This window comes from Anabrus simplex, chromosome 2, assembly GCF_040414725.1.
Source record: "Anabrus simplex isolate iqAnaSimp1 chromosome 2, ASM4041472v1, whole genome shotgun sequence".
NCBI lineage: Eukaryota > Metazoa > Arthropoda > Insecta > Orthoptera > Tettigoniidae > Anabrus > Anabrus simplex.
The window spans coordinates 312,314,566-312,328,834 of NC_090266.1; the positions used below are offsets into that span (position 1 = coordinate 312,314,566).

The 14,269-nt window shown below is 39.2% G+C and overlaps 1 protein-coding gene across 4 annotated transcripts in view; it reads left to right on the forward strand.

The window, feature by feature from the left end:
• Window positions 1-14,269, forward strand: part of Magi (membrane associated guanylate kinase, WW and PDZ domain containing protein magi) — a 670,891-nt gene that overhangs the window by 156,994 nt on the left and 499,628 nt on the right. For all 4 annotated transcript variants that reach the window (XM_068226155.1, XM_067140637.2, XM_068226156.1 and 1 more), the window contains one exon: window positions 9,076-9,303. In XM_068226155.1, the coding sequence (XP_068082256.1) occupies window positions 9,076-9,303 (228 nt within the window). The remainder of the gene's footprint in view (window positions 1-9,075; window positions 9,304-14,269) is intronic.

Genomic DNA, 14,269 nt, shown 5'->3' on the forward strand with positions numbered 1-14,269 from the left:
CGATACACAAAGTTTTTTGGGAGCTCCTTAATGTTCACAAATTCTTTCTGTTCCCTTTTCTTCACACTAAAGGGCTTATTTCTCCTACATTCCTTAACTAAGGTCACATAATCTTCTACCGAAAACAGTGATTTTGCCTTATGTTTTGAAGCTTCGATGGTACTAAAATCTCTGTCATTAGGCAAATATGAATGGCCAGGTTCTAGAAACTTTTGATCAATAGTTTTAAATTGGGTATAATGAACTAATGTGGCCTACAAAGATGCAATATATTGATTCCTATTCTGACCACCACAAGTGTCTGAATAGGCTATTTAATGATTTGCTGTTGCGCTGACGTTCCTCAGGTAATACAGAATACAATAATGAACCTACTTCTGTTGGGCCCCTTTGTGCTGTATCTTCACCCCACAAGTACATTTACCCTTTCCTACATTATACACCCAAAACTTCCTCTTGTAAAATTAAACGCTACTTGTTATTAAGGGAAGGAGGAGGGTTTGCTGCATGTCAAATCACTGCTTCTGTTTTCCTCGTGGCCGATGTCCACCATGATACTACGCATATCACGTGACTCAGAGCAAGCGAGTGATTGGTCATGCGGATTTGGCCCACTATGGCACTACCTCCAGCGGCTAGTTCAATTTGATTGATATTTTGTGACCCTGTAGCACATAAATGGGAAGACGTAGAGATAGCCCAGTTGGAGAGATAATACCTAAGACAGAAATGAACCGCTAGGTGGCATTAACTCAATTTCGACGGTTGGTGGATTTGGCCCACTATGGTTCTCAGCCCTTCAATTATTGTAGACAAATGAGGTAATTCACTTAATCAATACAAAATTAGTACTTCAGTTTATTTTAATCATGATACTAGCTTCGGCCTATTGATATTAGGCCATCATCAGCCATGAGATCATAAAAATCATTATCTATTTTTGTTTACCTTCATTTCGAAATGTTGGATCCCTTCAATTTTTTCTCTCTGATTAGTGTTTATCGAGGATGGTTGCCCTGTTGTACTTCCTCCTAAAACAACAATCACCACCACTACCATTGCAAGGCTGCAGTGAAGAATAAAAGCTGACTTCCTCCAAAACTAGAAGTCAGTATAAATGAGGAGAATCTAATAAATACTGATGGGTTACTGTAATGCCCAGGTAGGAGTAAATACAACTGGATATGAAGGGATTTTGGGGCCTTTCAGATATGGGACAAGGAACATGAAAGGAGAACTACTTCTTGATTTGTAGTTGAGGAATAACTTGCTGATAAATACATGGTTCCAGGAGAAATAAAGTCATAAAATAAAACGGTTCAGCTGGGATGGTAGGAATAAGTTGGTCAAGGTAACTAGAATAAAAGGTAGGCTACTCCGGCGGTTGAAGCTTCCATTGGCTGGAGCGCTATGACGTCACACGATATGAACGATAGCCAGTAAGGTACAACAGTCGTAGTACAGCAAGCCTGTGAATTCTCGTGTCTGTGAAACATCTTCTCAATCTTTCATCATATAATAGTCTGGTTTAGTCCGATTCGATAAGTAACGGCACTTCCAATAGATTTAAAAACGTGAAAATGCATTAAATTTCGTCACATGCTGAGCAGGTAGAACATCTGCTATCAAATACATGACATATAATACGATAAGAAATAAAATATTACCATGCAACTCAAATAATTAATTTATTTCCTGATGAAGTAAATATTTATATCAAATGGCGTAAGAAAATATACATCATATCGACATCTTTATGGAATTATATTAAATTATTAAATCATACGTGTCAGGAGACTTGATTACTTGATGCACCAGCCCAAAGCTTAGCCTTCTTATTGACATATTTTCTCAGTGCTAGCTCCTTACTCTTTGCATTAAAATGCCATATCCTAATAAATGTCCTGGTCCTTCTGTAAAGACAAATTATTTTATCATGGAGTACTGGAAATTTTGACTTAATAATAGAAATAAGAGTTTTCATTACGTTTTTGCATCTGGGTACAGTCTTACCATGAAACACACCAAATGAAATTTCGAACTGGGCTATGTTTTTTAACCACTCATCACTGGGATGTGTGACGCCCCGTTTTGAAATAACCGAGATCCAGTAACAGGTCTCTTCTTGCACGACATTTTTGTCTCTTTCTTCGTATTTACTGTATATCGGATCACGGATACTGTATTATTTCACGAGCTTTGAAATATATTCAGAAATATAAGTTATTAGCACATAATAATGTTAATGTTATTGGATATTACGTCCCACGAACTATGTATTTGAGCACCTTCACCACCGGACTGAGACAGGATCAAACCTGCCAAGTTGGGGTAAGAAGGCCAGTGCTGTACCATTTGAGTTGCTACTCAGCCCAGCTATTAGTACATAACAATAATTATAGAAATAAGATTTTCATTCAGTCATTTATATCTGACACCTTTTTACCGTACGAGCTATAATAATGGGGATATTCAAGAGTTTATTACAAAGTGTTTCAACAACCAAGCATTGCTGACAAAATATTGTTATGCCATCACAGTAGCAAACTAACTGGCTATGATGGTTGTTATCGTTATTGTCTTTATAATATGCAAAATAATAATAATGTAATTTGTGGTACGTCTCACTAACAACATTTACGGTTTTCTGAGACTCGACTTGCCGTAATTTTGTCCCACGGGAGTTCTTTTACGTGCCGACCATTTATAACGCCACACACGTTTCCATAATATTTTGACTGCATTTTAATCAGTACAGTGGTTCTACTTCAGATACTGACAACACGAACACTGTTCACGTAGTAAACCACTATAAAATTATTATGTATCCGTGATCCGATATACAGTAAATACGTAGAAAGAGACAAAAATGTCGGTCGGTCACTTGCTTTCTTGGCTTACGCTGCGTGAACCGTCAACGATAGACCCCAAGTGTAAGCATACGAATTCTAGAGCATAGAAACCTCTTACAAAAAAGTCCGCGATGGCATATACCTATTTCCGACTGGCTGCCCTCTAGAAGCGATTTTATTGTATAGTCCGTGGTAAAAAATATAACTCCTTAAACTTATATAAATATTTCGATAGTATCCTCGAGTTCCTCATCAAAATAAATTGTTTGACCTCCTCCAATATTTTATAAGGATTACAATAACCTTGTCAGGACATTATTTGCATGAATGGTTCAGAAGTTATGACCATTTTAGACTGTAGTGATAATGTGTGTTAGCAAGACGGGCGAGCGCTGTCTCATATCACATGACGTCACGCAGAAGGTGGCCAGGGAGAGAGACAAGTGAGCGCGATACGGGAAGAGACCCCCTGTAAGTTGGTAGTAGATTATCTGAGGTGTGAAGAAACGAGTGCGAGATGTGAAAACTATTCCTAGTGAATGTCTTGATAGCGACTATAAGCTTCTGGTGGCTAACCTGACAGGAATCCAAGTGCATAAGACAAAGACCAGGAAGAGGTTACCAAGGATTAAAGACTGGAAGCTAAAGGATGAGGACTGTAAACAGAAGTTCCAAGTGATCAATAGCAAGTTACCAATGTCAGAGTCCAGCTGTAATGATGTGGAATGGAATTTTTTAAAACTTAGTTTCATTGGTAGTGAAGAAGAAGTGTGCAGAAGTATGTGCAGGAAAGTAATGAATAACAGGATGTCCTGGTGGAATGACAGAGTGAAGGAGGTGATGAAAACGCAAAATTAGACCAACAAAGTGAGGTATGTTGAAAGAGCTAGAAATAGAGACAAAAGGCAACAGAGAGTTGAGAAATACATAAGCTAGACCAAGATTACCAAAACAGGAAATTAGAAGTAAATAGGATTGTTAGAGAAGACAAGGGAAAATGCTGGGGTGAATTTATCCCAAAACTACAGGAGATACATAGAGGAACTATGAAGATGCCGTACAGCCTGATTAAAGGCAAGAGATCTGACGAAAAAAAACATCACAGCACTAGAAGGATTAAAGACTGGAAGCTACAGGAAGAGGACAGAAGCGAACAAGAAATTAGAAATTAAAATCAATTTTTATTTATTTTCCGTAGAGTTTTACAGTTGTCACACAAGATATTCCCTATATCCAATAAAAATCATATATTCTAATTTATATACAAATGAAAAACACACATTCTGATTTACAGTTCATTTATGGACAGGCACTTGTTAAGAGAACTTTTAATGACTTTTGAAATACTTCACCATTCAGATATTTCATGTCTTACAGTAATGTACCATTCACATATGGGCTATGGTCCATCTTTTTAGAGTGGTGGAGACTCTGAAGTACTTATTTGATTATTGTTTGGTCGGAGGAGCTATACCAGATGAATGGAGAGTTGCTATAGTAGCCCCTGTGTATAAAGGAAAGGGTGATAGACATAAAGCTGAAAATTACAGGCCAGTAAGTTTGACATGCATTGTATGTAAGCTTTGGGAAGGCATTCTTTCTGATTATATTAGACATGTTCGTGAAATTAATAACTGGTTCGATAGAAGGCAATTCGGTTTTATGAAAGGTTATTCCACTGAAGCTCAACTTGTAGGATTCCAGCAAGATATAGCAGATATCTTGGATTCTGGAGGTCAAATGGACTGTATCGCGATTGACCTGTCTAAAGCATTTGATAGGGTAGATCATGGGAGACTACTGGCAAAAATGAGTGCAATTGGACTAGACAAAAGAGTGACTGAATGGGTTGTTATATTTCTAGAAAATAGATCTCAGAGAATTAGAGTAGGTGAAGCTTTATCTGACCCTGTAATAATAAGAGGGGGATTCCTCAAGGCAGTATTATCGGCCCTTTATGTTTTCTTATATATATAAATGATATGAGTAAAGGATTGAAATCGGAGGTAAGGCTTTTTGCGGATGATGTTATTCTCTATAGAGTGATAAATAAGTTACAAGATTGTGAGCAACTGCAAAGTGACCTCGAAAATGTTGTGAGATGGACAGCAGGCAATGGTATGTTGATAAACGGGGTTAAAAGTCAGGTTGTGAGTTTTAATTACTGCATTGATGGGGTGAAAGTTCCTTTTGGGGATCATTGTAAGTATCTAGGTGTTAATATAAGGAAAGATCTTTATTGGGGTAATCACATAAATGGGATTGTAAATAAAGGGTACAGATCTCTGCACATGGTTATGAGGGTGTTTAGGGGTTGTAGTAAGGATGTAAAGGAGAGTGCATATAAGTCTCTGATAAGACCCTAACTAGAGTATGGTTCCAGTGTATGGGACCTTCACCAGGATTACCTGATTCAAGAACGGAAAAAAATCCAAAGAAAAGCAGCTCGATTTGTTCTGGGTGATTTCCGACAAAAGAGTAGCGATACAAAAATGTTGCAATGTTTGGGTTGGGAAGAATTGAGAGAAAGAAGAAGAGCTGCTCGACTAAGTGGTATGTTCCGAGCTGTCAGCGGAGAGATGGCGTGGAATGACATTAGTAAACGAATAAGTTTGAATGGCGTTTATAAAAGTAGGAAAGATCACAATATGAAGATAAAGTTGGAATTCAAGAGGACAAACTGGGGCAAATATTCATTTATAGGAAGGGGAGTTAGGGATTGGAATAACTTAGCAAGGGAGATGTTCAATAAATTTCCAATTTCTTTGAAATCATTTAGGAAAAAGCTAGGAAAGCAACAGATAAGGAATCTGCCACCTGAGCGACTGCCCTAAATGCAGATCAGTATTGATTGATTGATTGATTGATTGATTGATTGACTCATGTGGTAATTATTCTGAATTCTCGTGCTATAATTGTGGACCTCACGGTTACTTATATTCTATGATTTGTTCTGCTTTATAAAAGATTTGTAGATATATATATATGGAAGAAAGTGTCATATTGTGAGTTATGAAAGAATGTTTGCCAGTACTTTGATTGGGAATGTGAAAGATGGTCCCTAGAACTTTGTTTTGTAGAGTAAAAAGTTGTTCGAAATATTCACTTGCCACACAACCCCAGACAGCTATCCCATAGCTCAAGTGAGGGTCTATTACTCTATTACTCCATAGCAAACATTTAGGAATACATTTGTCTACAATTTTTGATAGCCTACGTAATACAAATATTTTAGATGTTAACTTTTTACAGATGTAGATAACGGATTCTTCCAAGATATGACTATCTAGAACAATACTTACGAATATTGTAAAAAATTTTTGTTTGAAGGTATGTGCCATTCAGATGAATACTTATATCATTGCAATTCCTTTTAAAATAAAAGTTCACCACATTACATTTGTCAGGATTTGCCATAAGGAAATTGGAAGTGAAAAATCTATTATTCTTATTCTTATACTCAAGTACAGTTAATGTACAAGTTAGTTTGAAATACACAAAATATAACATGTGAAATCATATTACACATGCTCAGTATTTTTCAATATCCAATGCACTTGGAATGGTTTGTAGGAGATTATCGTTTGTGCAAGATATCGGGCACAGTGGGCACTGAAGCATGTTTTAAGAATGCATTTAGATTTTGTACCACTGATTTCCTATCTTTTCTCCAAGTAGTAAGAGATGTATCCTCTGCATAAGATACAATGGTGGAGTTTACAAGTTCTGGCATTTCATTAACATACGGGAGATAGAGAAAAGTTCCCAAAAATGGTATATTGCAGAATACTGCTATTTGTGATTTCAAAGGGAGATCTAAGTGTTTCTTACCTCGTTACCTATTTCATAATTTACTTCAACACACTGCTTATGCTTTTGTAAGTAGGAAATTAGCAGGTGTAGTGATACCATGGATACAGTGTTCTAGTTTTTTCTAGCAATCATGGGGTACACTATTGTATTCTAAAACTAGTGAACTAACAAAATTATTGTGATTAAGATTATTTAAAACATTATGAGTTAAAGTTGATAGAGCAGCAACAGCTGGCAAACCTTTCTGAATCCATGCTGATAATTTCTAAGAAGAGGATGCTTCCCAAAAAATGCAAGAAGGTGATTTAAAATAATTTTCTCAGAGAGTTTATCTAAAGCAGAAGTTATAGTTATTGGCCCATAGTTGTTTATATTATTGGGTGCTCCTCTCTTATGAACAGCTTTAATGATAGCAGTTTTCAGACATTCTGGGAAGATTCCATTCATAGCGCTTTGTTTATAAGGTACATTAATGGAATAATAAGCTCATTCGTACACTGTTTCAATAATTTTGAAAAGCATCCCAACCACTTGGAGATGGATTTCGTAAGCTGTCGATGGCTGATTCTAATTCTTGGGTAAACACAGGGAATAAGTTTACCTAATCTAGGTAGAGTATTAATCTTATGAAGACAGTTTCCTGTATTTCTTATATTAGTGATATTACAGAAGAGTCAGACTTCTTAGTTGAATGGTCAGCATTGAAGCCTTCAGTTCAGAGGGTCCAGGGTTCTATTCCTGACCAAGTCCGGGATCTGATTAACTCTCCTGTTTCAAGGACTGGATGTTTGAGTTTTTCCTAAGACTCTTCTCTTCAAATTCAGACAACACACTACACTAGCAACCACCACAGAAACACACAGTGGGAATTACATCCCTCCACATATGGTTGGTGTCAAAAACGGCACCCGACCGTAAAACAGGGCCAAATCCACATGTGTGACATAGTTCGCACCCGCGATCCTATGTGTGGGAAAAGCAGTGGAAGAAGCAGCAGCAGAAGTGATATTACCAAAGAATTTACAAAAAATTTACTGAAAGTAGTGCATTTTCCCATTTTCACACTAGGCAATCGTGTATGTCTTAAATTCAGAGTCAGTTACGATATAGTCCATTATTATATACCAGTACCGTACTATGTATAGTAGTGAATAAGTTAATCCTTGAATAATGAAGTGGCATTTGCTAATCCCATACTAGCCCAGAAGTCCCAATTTACACATACCTTTCCTGTTAGGTTCCATGTCTTTCCTACACTTAATTATCTTCACTTTTGTATACAATTTACATATTTAAATGACATAATTCATTGCTTCGTAACACTAGTCTATTTCATTCAAATCTGCTCCTTCACATGGTGAATACACATACAGTTCTAGCCTGTAACTGAATTTGACATCCGTTCTTTTACATGCTTAGAGAACAATATTTCATGCTATGGTTTTGCTAATGAACAGTCCTAACCACATTGTGCCCTTTCCCTGTTAACACCTGCCGAAAGTATTTTAAATTCTACCTCATTACGCCCCCTTACCCAAATATTGTTGATTCCTTATAGGTCCAGATGAGTCCTCTTTATTGACTTGAGCGGGCAAGTTGGCCATGAGGTTAGTGGCGCGCAACTGTGATCTTACATCCGGGAGATAGTAGGTTTGAATCCCACTGTTGGCACCCCTGAAGATTTCCCATTTTCACACTAGGCAAATGCTGTACCTTAATTAAGGCCATGGCCACTTCCTTCTCGCTCCTAGCCCTTTCCTATCCCATCGTCGCCGTTAGACTTCTGTGTCAGTGCGATGTAAAGCAAATGCTTTAAAAAAATAAAAAAAATTACTGACTTCGCCAGTTCTACTTTTTTCTTCTATAAGACCCCTTGATACTGATACCTCTTTGAATTCCATTTCTTTGGCCATGTTTGTTTCCAAGGAGTATCCTATCGAATGGAAGTGGGACTGCATCGCACTCAGATATCTGATGCTTCCTAAAGGCATTGTGATTGTGGACATTCAATTCCTGTGAAGCAGGTTTGCTGGTTGTTCTTACAGTCCCAGTGAGAATTTTTATCATCAAGACATAGGGGCCATTGGTCAATTGAAAAGTCCTAGTTGGCTGAGCACAAGGAGGGCCACAAATAGGAATATTTCTTGAGGTGCCCACATCTGGTCACTTACTTGGCCAGTCAGTCATTACCATGGTTCACAAACCAGGATATGGTATGACTACAGGACCGTACACAATGAACCACTGTCACTTCTAAAAATCTGAATTAACAAATTTTCATTCTACTTTTGTTGAGATCGGTTAGCTGGTGTGAAAATTCCTGTTAGAGACAACACATATGAACATTGTTTTGGGTATTGTTAGTTGTGTATGCTAAATTTAGCTTGATAATGTATTTTTCAATTTACAGGTAATCACTATGGCACACCAAAGCCTTCAAAGGAACCTCCTGTTTCACCCCCTCAGAGTAGTGGATCTAACAGTAACTTAACTACAGTAGGATTGGGATTTGGAGGTCTGTTTCCTGGTGCTCATCCAAGTTCAGAAGGAAAGCGCAAACGTAACAGATCAAACGTTGAAGCTATGGCGGCCAAGAATAATTTGGAGCCAGAACCAGTCGGTGGAAATGTATTGATTGGTAAGTGTAGTTCTTGAAATGAAACATACATACTTTAATACAGCTGTTGAACAAGGTATGTGGGTGATGCTGATTTGGTTGGTGCATCTACCCCCTAACTGGCAAAATCCTCCCATGTTACGTGGGTCAGAAGACAGTGTTCTGTCTGAGGAATTTGAGCTACATCTGCAGAGTGAGTAGGCTACATGGTTTCGGTCACTTAGTTGTCAGCTTGTATTTGGTAAATAGGTAGTGGTTTCAAATCTCACTGTTGGCAGCCTGAAGATATTTTTCCTTGGTTTCCCATTTTCACACAAGCAAATAATGGGGATGTGCCTTAATTAAGGCCATGGATGCTTTCTTTCCAGTCCTAGCCTGTTCCTACCCTTTTGTTGCTATAAGAACTGTCTGTGTGGGTACAATGTACACTGACTGAGCAAATGTCATGGGATAGTGGAGCACTGATGCGCAGGTGTTGTATCTGCGCACCACACGCCCCCTGTGCCAGCGGCAGTTGTATAGGAAACCTTGTGAGCAGTGGCTGTGCATGTGACAGGTGTAACATGTAACGTTGTCGTGAGCTGACGCCGTTGAACGGGGTATGGTGGTCGGTGCCCGACAGATGGGAAGTGCGATTTTGGAAGTGGTGCGGGAATTTGGCTTCACACGATCAACCGTGTCCAGAGTGTATTGTGAATGGTTGAATGCGGGTGTCACTGTCCACAGCAGACTAACGACCGGCCGTTCAGCCACCCTCGATGACCGTGACTGGCGACATCTGAGACGGATTGTCAATAGTGACAGATAGGCAACGGTGCAACAAATCACGGCTCAATTCAACACAGGCCATGCTAGACACGTCTCCCATTGGTCAATCCGTAGGATTCTATGGGGTACGGGAGCCGGCGCCGCATACGGTTGCCACTGTTCACCCAACGTCATCAGGCATGACGACGTGCATTTGTCGCCAGTCACCTGGGATGGACACTGGAACAATGGCGTAACGTGATAGGGTCGGACGAATCATGATTTCAACTGTACCACGTCGATGGGAGGCACCGTGTATGGCGCAGACCACATGAAGTGATGGATCCCGCCTGCCTCGAAGGTGTGGTCCAGGGTGCTAGCGTCTCTGTTATGGTCTGGGGTGCATTTTTCCGGTATGGAATGGGCCCCATAGTTGTTCTGGAAGAGAACACCGCGGCAGTGAGACACCGTGGAAGTGAGTCGACAAGTCCCTGGTAGTCCTCTGGACGCAGCTGACACCAAATCGTTTGCAGAGCGGCCGCCAATGCTGGTACGCGGTATGTTGAGCTGCTTGGAGACCATCTCCCTATTTTTGGCCTTCCAGTGCCCAGACGGTTCTGTGGTGTTTCAGGATGATAACGTGCTGCCACATTGCTCCCACGTCGCCCGGGAATGGTTCCAGGAACATGCAGCGGAGGTCCAGCGACCAGCATTGGCGGCCGCTCTGCAAACGATTTGGTGTCAGCTGCGTCCAGAGGACTACCAGGGACTTGTTGACTCACTTCCACGACGTCTCACTGCAGTTCGCAGGGCCAGAGGAGGCCCCAGACGCTATTAGGTGGCCATCCCATGACATTTGCTAAGTCATTGTAAACAAATCGTACTGTAATATATAAAATAAAATATTGAGCTACATTTATTGTTGGGATGTATGGAGCCCTTCTGTTTGTATGAACAGTATGAAACTGAAGAATAATATTTTGATGGAATCTGTCTCTAAATTGAGGAAGTGCCTGATTTTGAGTCTGGAGGGCATTATTTATTTTCATGTAATTTCTAATTTGTATGTCTTACATTTAAAATACACATTGATATGCTACTAATAAACGACAGTACAGGTTAGGTATTTGTCACTTAAATGAAAACCTCTCATACAAGATGATCTTGAATTGTCAAGAAGTATTTACGGTAAAAATTAAATAGATGTTATTACAATATAATCAAGCTCTTCTATAACCCCTGAAGTAAATCTAAGTACAAAAATGTTATTGGGGGCTTCCTTCAGTCTTTACAGTGTTCAAAAAGAAAGTTTTGCATGTTACTATTTAACCCTTTGGCACTCAGCCTATATACAGGAGTTTGCTCGAAAACACTCAGACTCATTTCTGTCATTTTCCAAACCGACTTACAAAAAATCAACACGTAAAGAGTTTAACACACATTAAAATAAAATAAATCACACTAATACAGGAAACTATGAGCATTTCAGAAATGAACATACCTAGAACGTATTGTTATTGGTAAAGCCAGAAAAAATTATTAAATTTTGAAAATAAATTTTAAAAAATAATTTTTGATTTTCAATGGCTGAAAAATCAGACATTATTGCGTATTCCTTCTTTACTCTTAGACGTGAAAGAAAGAACATTTATTTCTGATTAATTTGATATCAATATGATGTGTGTGCTGCAATTCATTCATGAAGCATGGCACATAGTTATTCACTGTCCATGTAACGGTCATCGATGTCAGGTCCTCGCGGTCCGATGCACGGTGAGCAGCTGTGACTGTGTCATTTCCCACATAATGCGAATCACTTTCGGCAAAAGAAGGTCATTATTACTGTCTAAACCATCTGAAAATTCAAGGTTATCGGCCTCATTCGGCCTTGAATATGGCTTAGCCATTACGATAAAAAGATGACGCAAGCACGTGCAACAACGGAGTTATGAAATGGAGTAAAATTATAGTTTGCGAAGTACAGCGAACACACGATATACCAAAGAAACGAAATATACTCTTAACTAAACTCATATCAAGGTCAAATTGTTGTATTCATAAGCCAACCAAAACAGATCCACGCAATTAACAACTTCAAATAACCACAACATAAACATTCACGGTCAACAGTTCTCATTTGTCGAAAATAAATATATTTTGTAGGGCTGGTGGATATATCTGTAGAGTAAAATGCAAATTCAACGTTTTAAGGTACCGTCACGATCAACTGTTACGATTTAACAGCCACGGAAATGACGAAAATGCCTAAATAGGACAGAGCCGATGTATCGGCGCCGTGAGTGTTTTCGCCATAACCTCTCGCGCCGATAGATCGGCGCGTTGAGTGCGAAAGGGTTAACAGGGTGTATGTAATGGTACCTCAAACATGTTCACATTATGCACTATAGGCCAACGTCTGAGACGTTAAAGCCAGACCAGGATTGATATTTTTCTCATAAGAGGCATTTTGTCGTGTCAGTCATTTTAATATCACTTGTAAGATCAGTGGTATATAGACAGCACATGTAGGGCTTAAGAAAATCTGGCTAGAGTTTCCATTTCTGCTGCTGACGACATTAGAATTGTAACATTGCTGCAAGAAGGACGGTGACAAGTGGATGTCTCTGTTCGTATTAGAGTGATGTCTCCAGTGTTTGGAAGAAGTTCAGGAAGACACAAATGCCTGCAAATCGATAGTATATAGCAAGGCTGGCCATAACGAGGCTCGAGAGCCGCATACAGCTCTTGAGTCCGTCTCGTGCGGCTCTTGACACCAACCTTAGAGTAAAATTAAATGATATAATTAATGGAATATAACAACATCTCGCGGCCGGCGGCAGTCAGTAGCAGCGATGTGCGGCTTAATGTTATTAGCGCTGTAAGACAGTGGTGAGAGATGGGAGTTGAATATAGTTCTGGGGCCTTTCGTTAGATAGTGCTTTGAGCGGGAGAGTGTGTCAGTGAGTCAGTGTCGTGAGGTGAAGCCAGTCGCGTTCACGTATAGGCAGTAGTGAGTGCCGATTCTTTTCTGTGTGCTGTTTCAGTACAGTTGTGGCCTGGTGTCCAAACTGTTGCGATGCTGTCTAAGAAGCATAAATATGAAGAGGAGAATCAAGCTTTTAATACCGACTGGAAGGAAGATTTCGTTTTTTTTTTTAGAAAGAAACTGTAAGCCAATGAGTCTCTTGTGTCAAATAACATTGTCAAAGTTCAAGCGCAGTAATCTAAAACGCCATCATGACACTAACCACGGCAGTTTCAACAAAGATTTTCCTGTTGTCTCTCAGTTAAGGAAAACTGAACTGAGATCACTAAAGGAAAAACTCCATGGTCAGAGTAGGGTTATGTCAATCTTGGCTTTTAATATTGCACAAGCAAAACAGCCTTACACAGAGGAGGAGTTTATTAAGAACATGGCACAAGTTATTTCTGTTTTACAACCCGAAAATAAGAAACTGCAGAAGCTGATCAACGAAATGCCCGCTGCTAGACACACAACAGAGAGGCGAGTTTCTGTTATTAGTGTGGATAATTTTAATAATTTACCCAAAAAAAAATCTAAGCAAGTGCTCAGCAGTAAGTCTGGCTCTGGACGAGTCTACTGATATCAAAGATAAACCACAACTAGCCATATTTGTAAGGTATGGGTCAAGGGACTTGCAGGTGGTGGAAGAACTTTTAGACCTGGTTACTTTGAAGGATACTACTCGTGGTTGTGATATTAAAGAAGCCCTGGATGGTATTTTACGAAAAAACTCTGTGCCTATCGGTAATATTGTCAGCATTGCTACCGATGGTGCACCATCTATGGCTGGCACGAAGCAAGGGCTTATTGGGCTTTTAAATGCTGACACATCAGTTCCCAATTTCCTTCCTGTACTTTGTGTTTTTCACAGAGTAAATTTAACAGCAAAATATTTTCAGTACCCACATATTGTGCAGGTAGTTCTAAAAATTGTAAACTGTATTCGCTCATGTGCCAAAACATGCCGACATTTCAAATTTTATAGAAGATATGATCAATGACGAGCTTGCTGATGATGTATATTGGTACTGCTTAGTACGATGGGTATCTGTAAGCAATGTTCCTGGCATATTTTTTTAATTACTTGATACACTCAAACAGTTTATGGAAGAAAAAGGAAAACCATTTTCTGAAATTAATGGCCACCAGTGGTTGTTACATTTGGCTTTTAAAAAAAATACAGATGTGGTCCAGCATTTAAAAACTCTTAACATA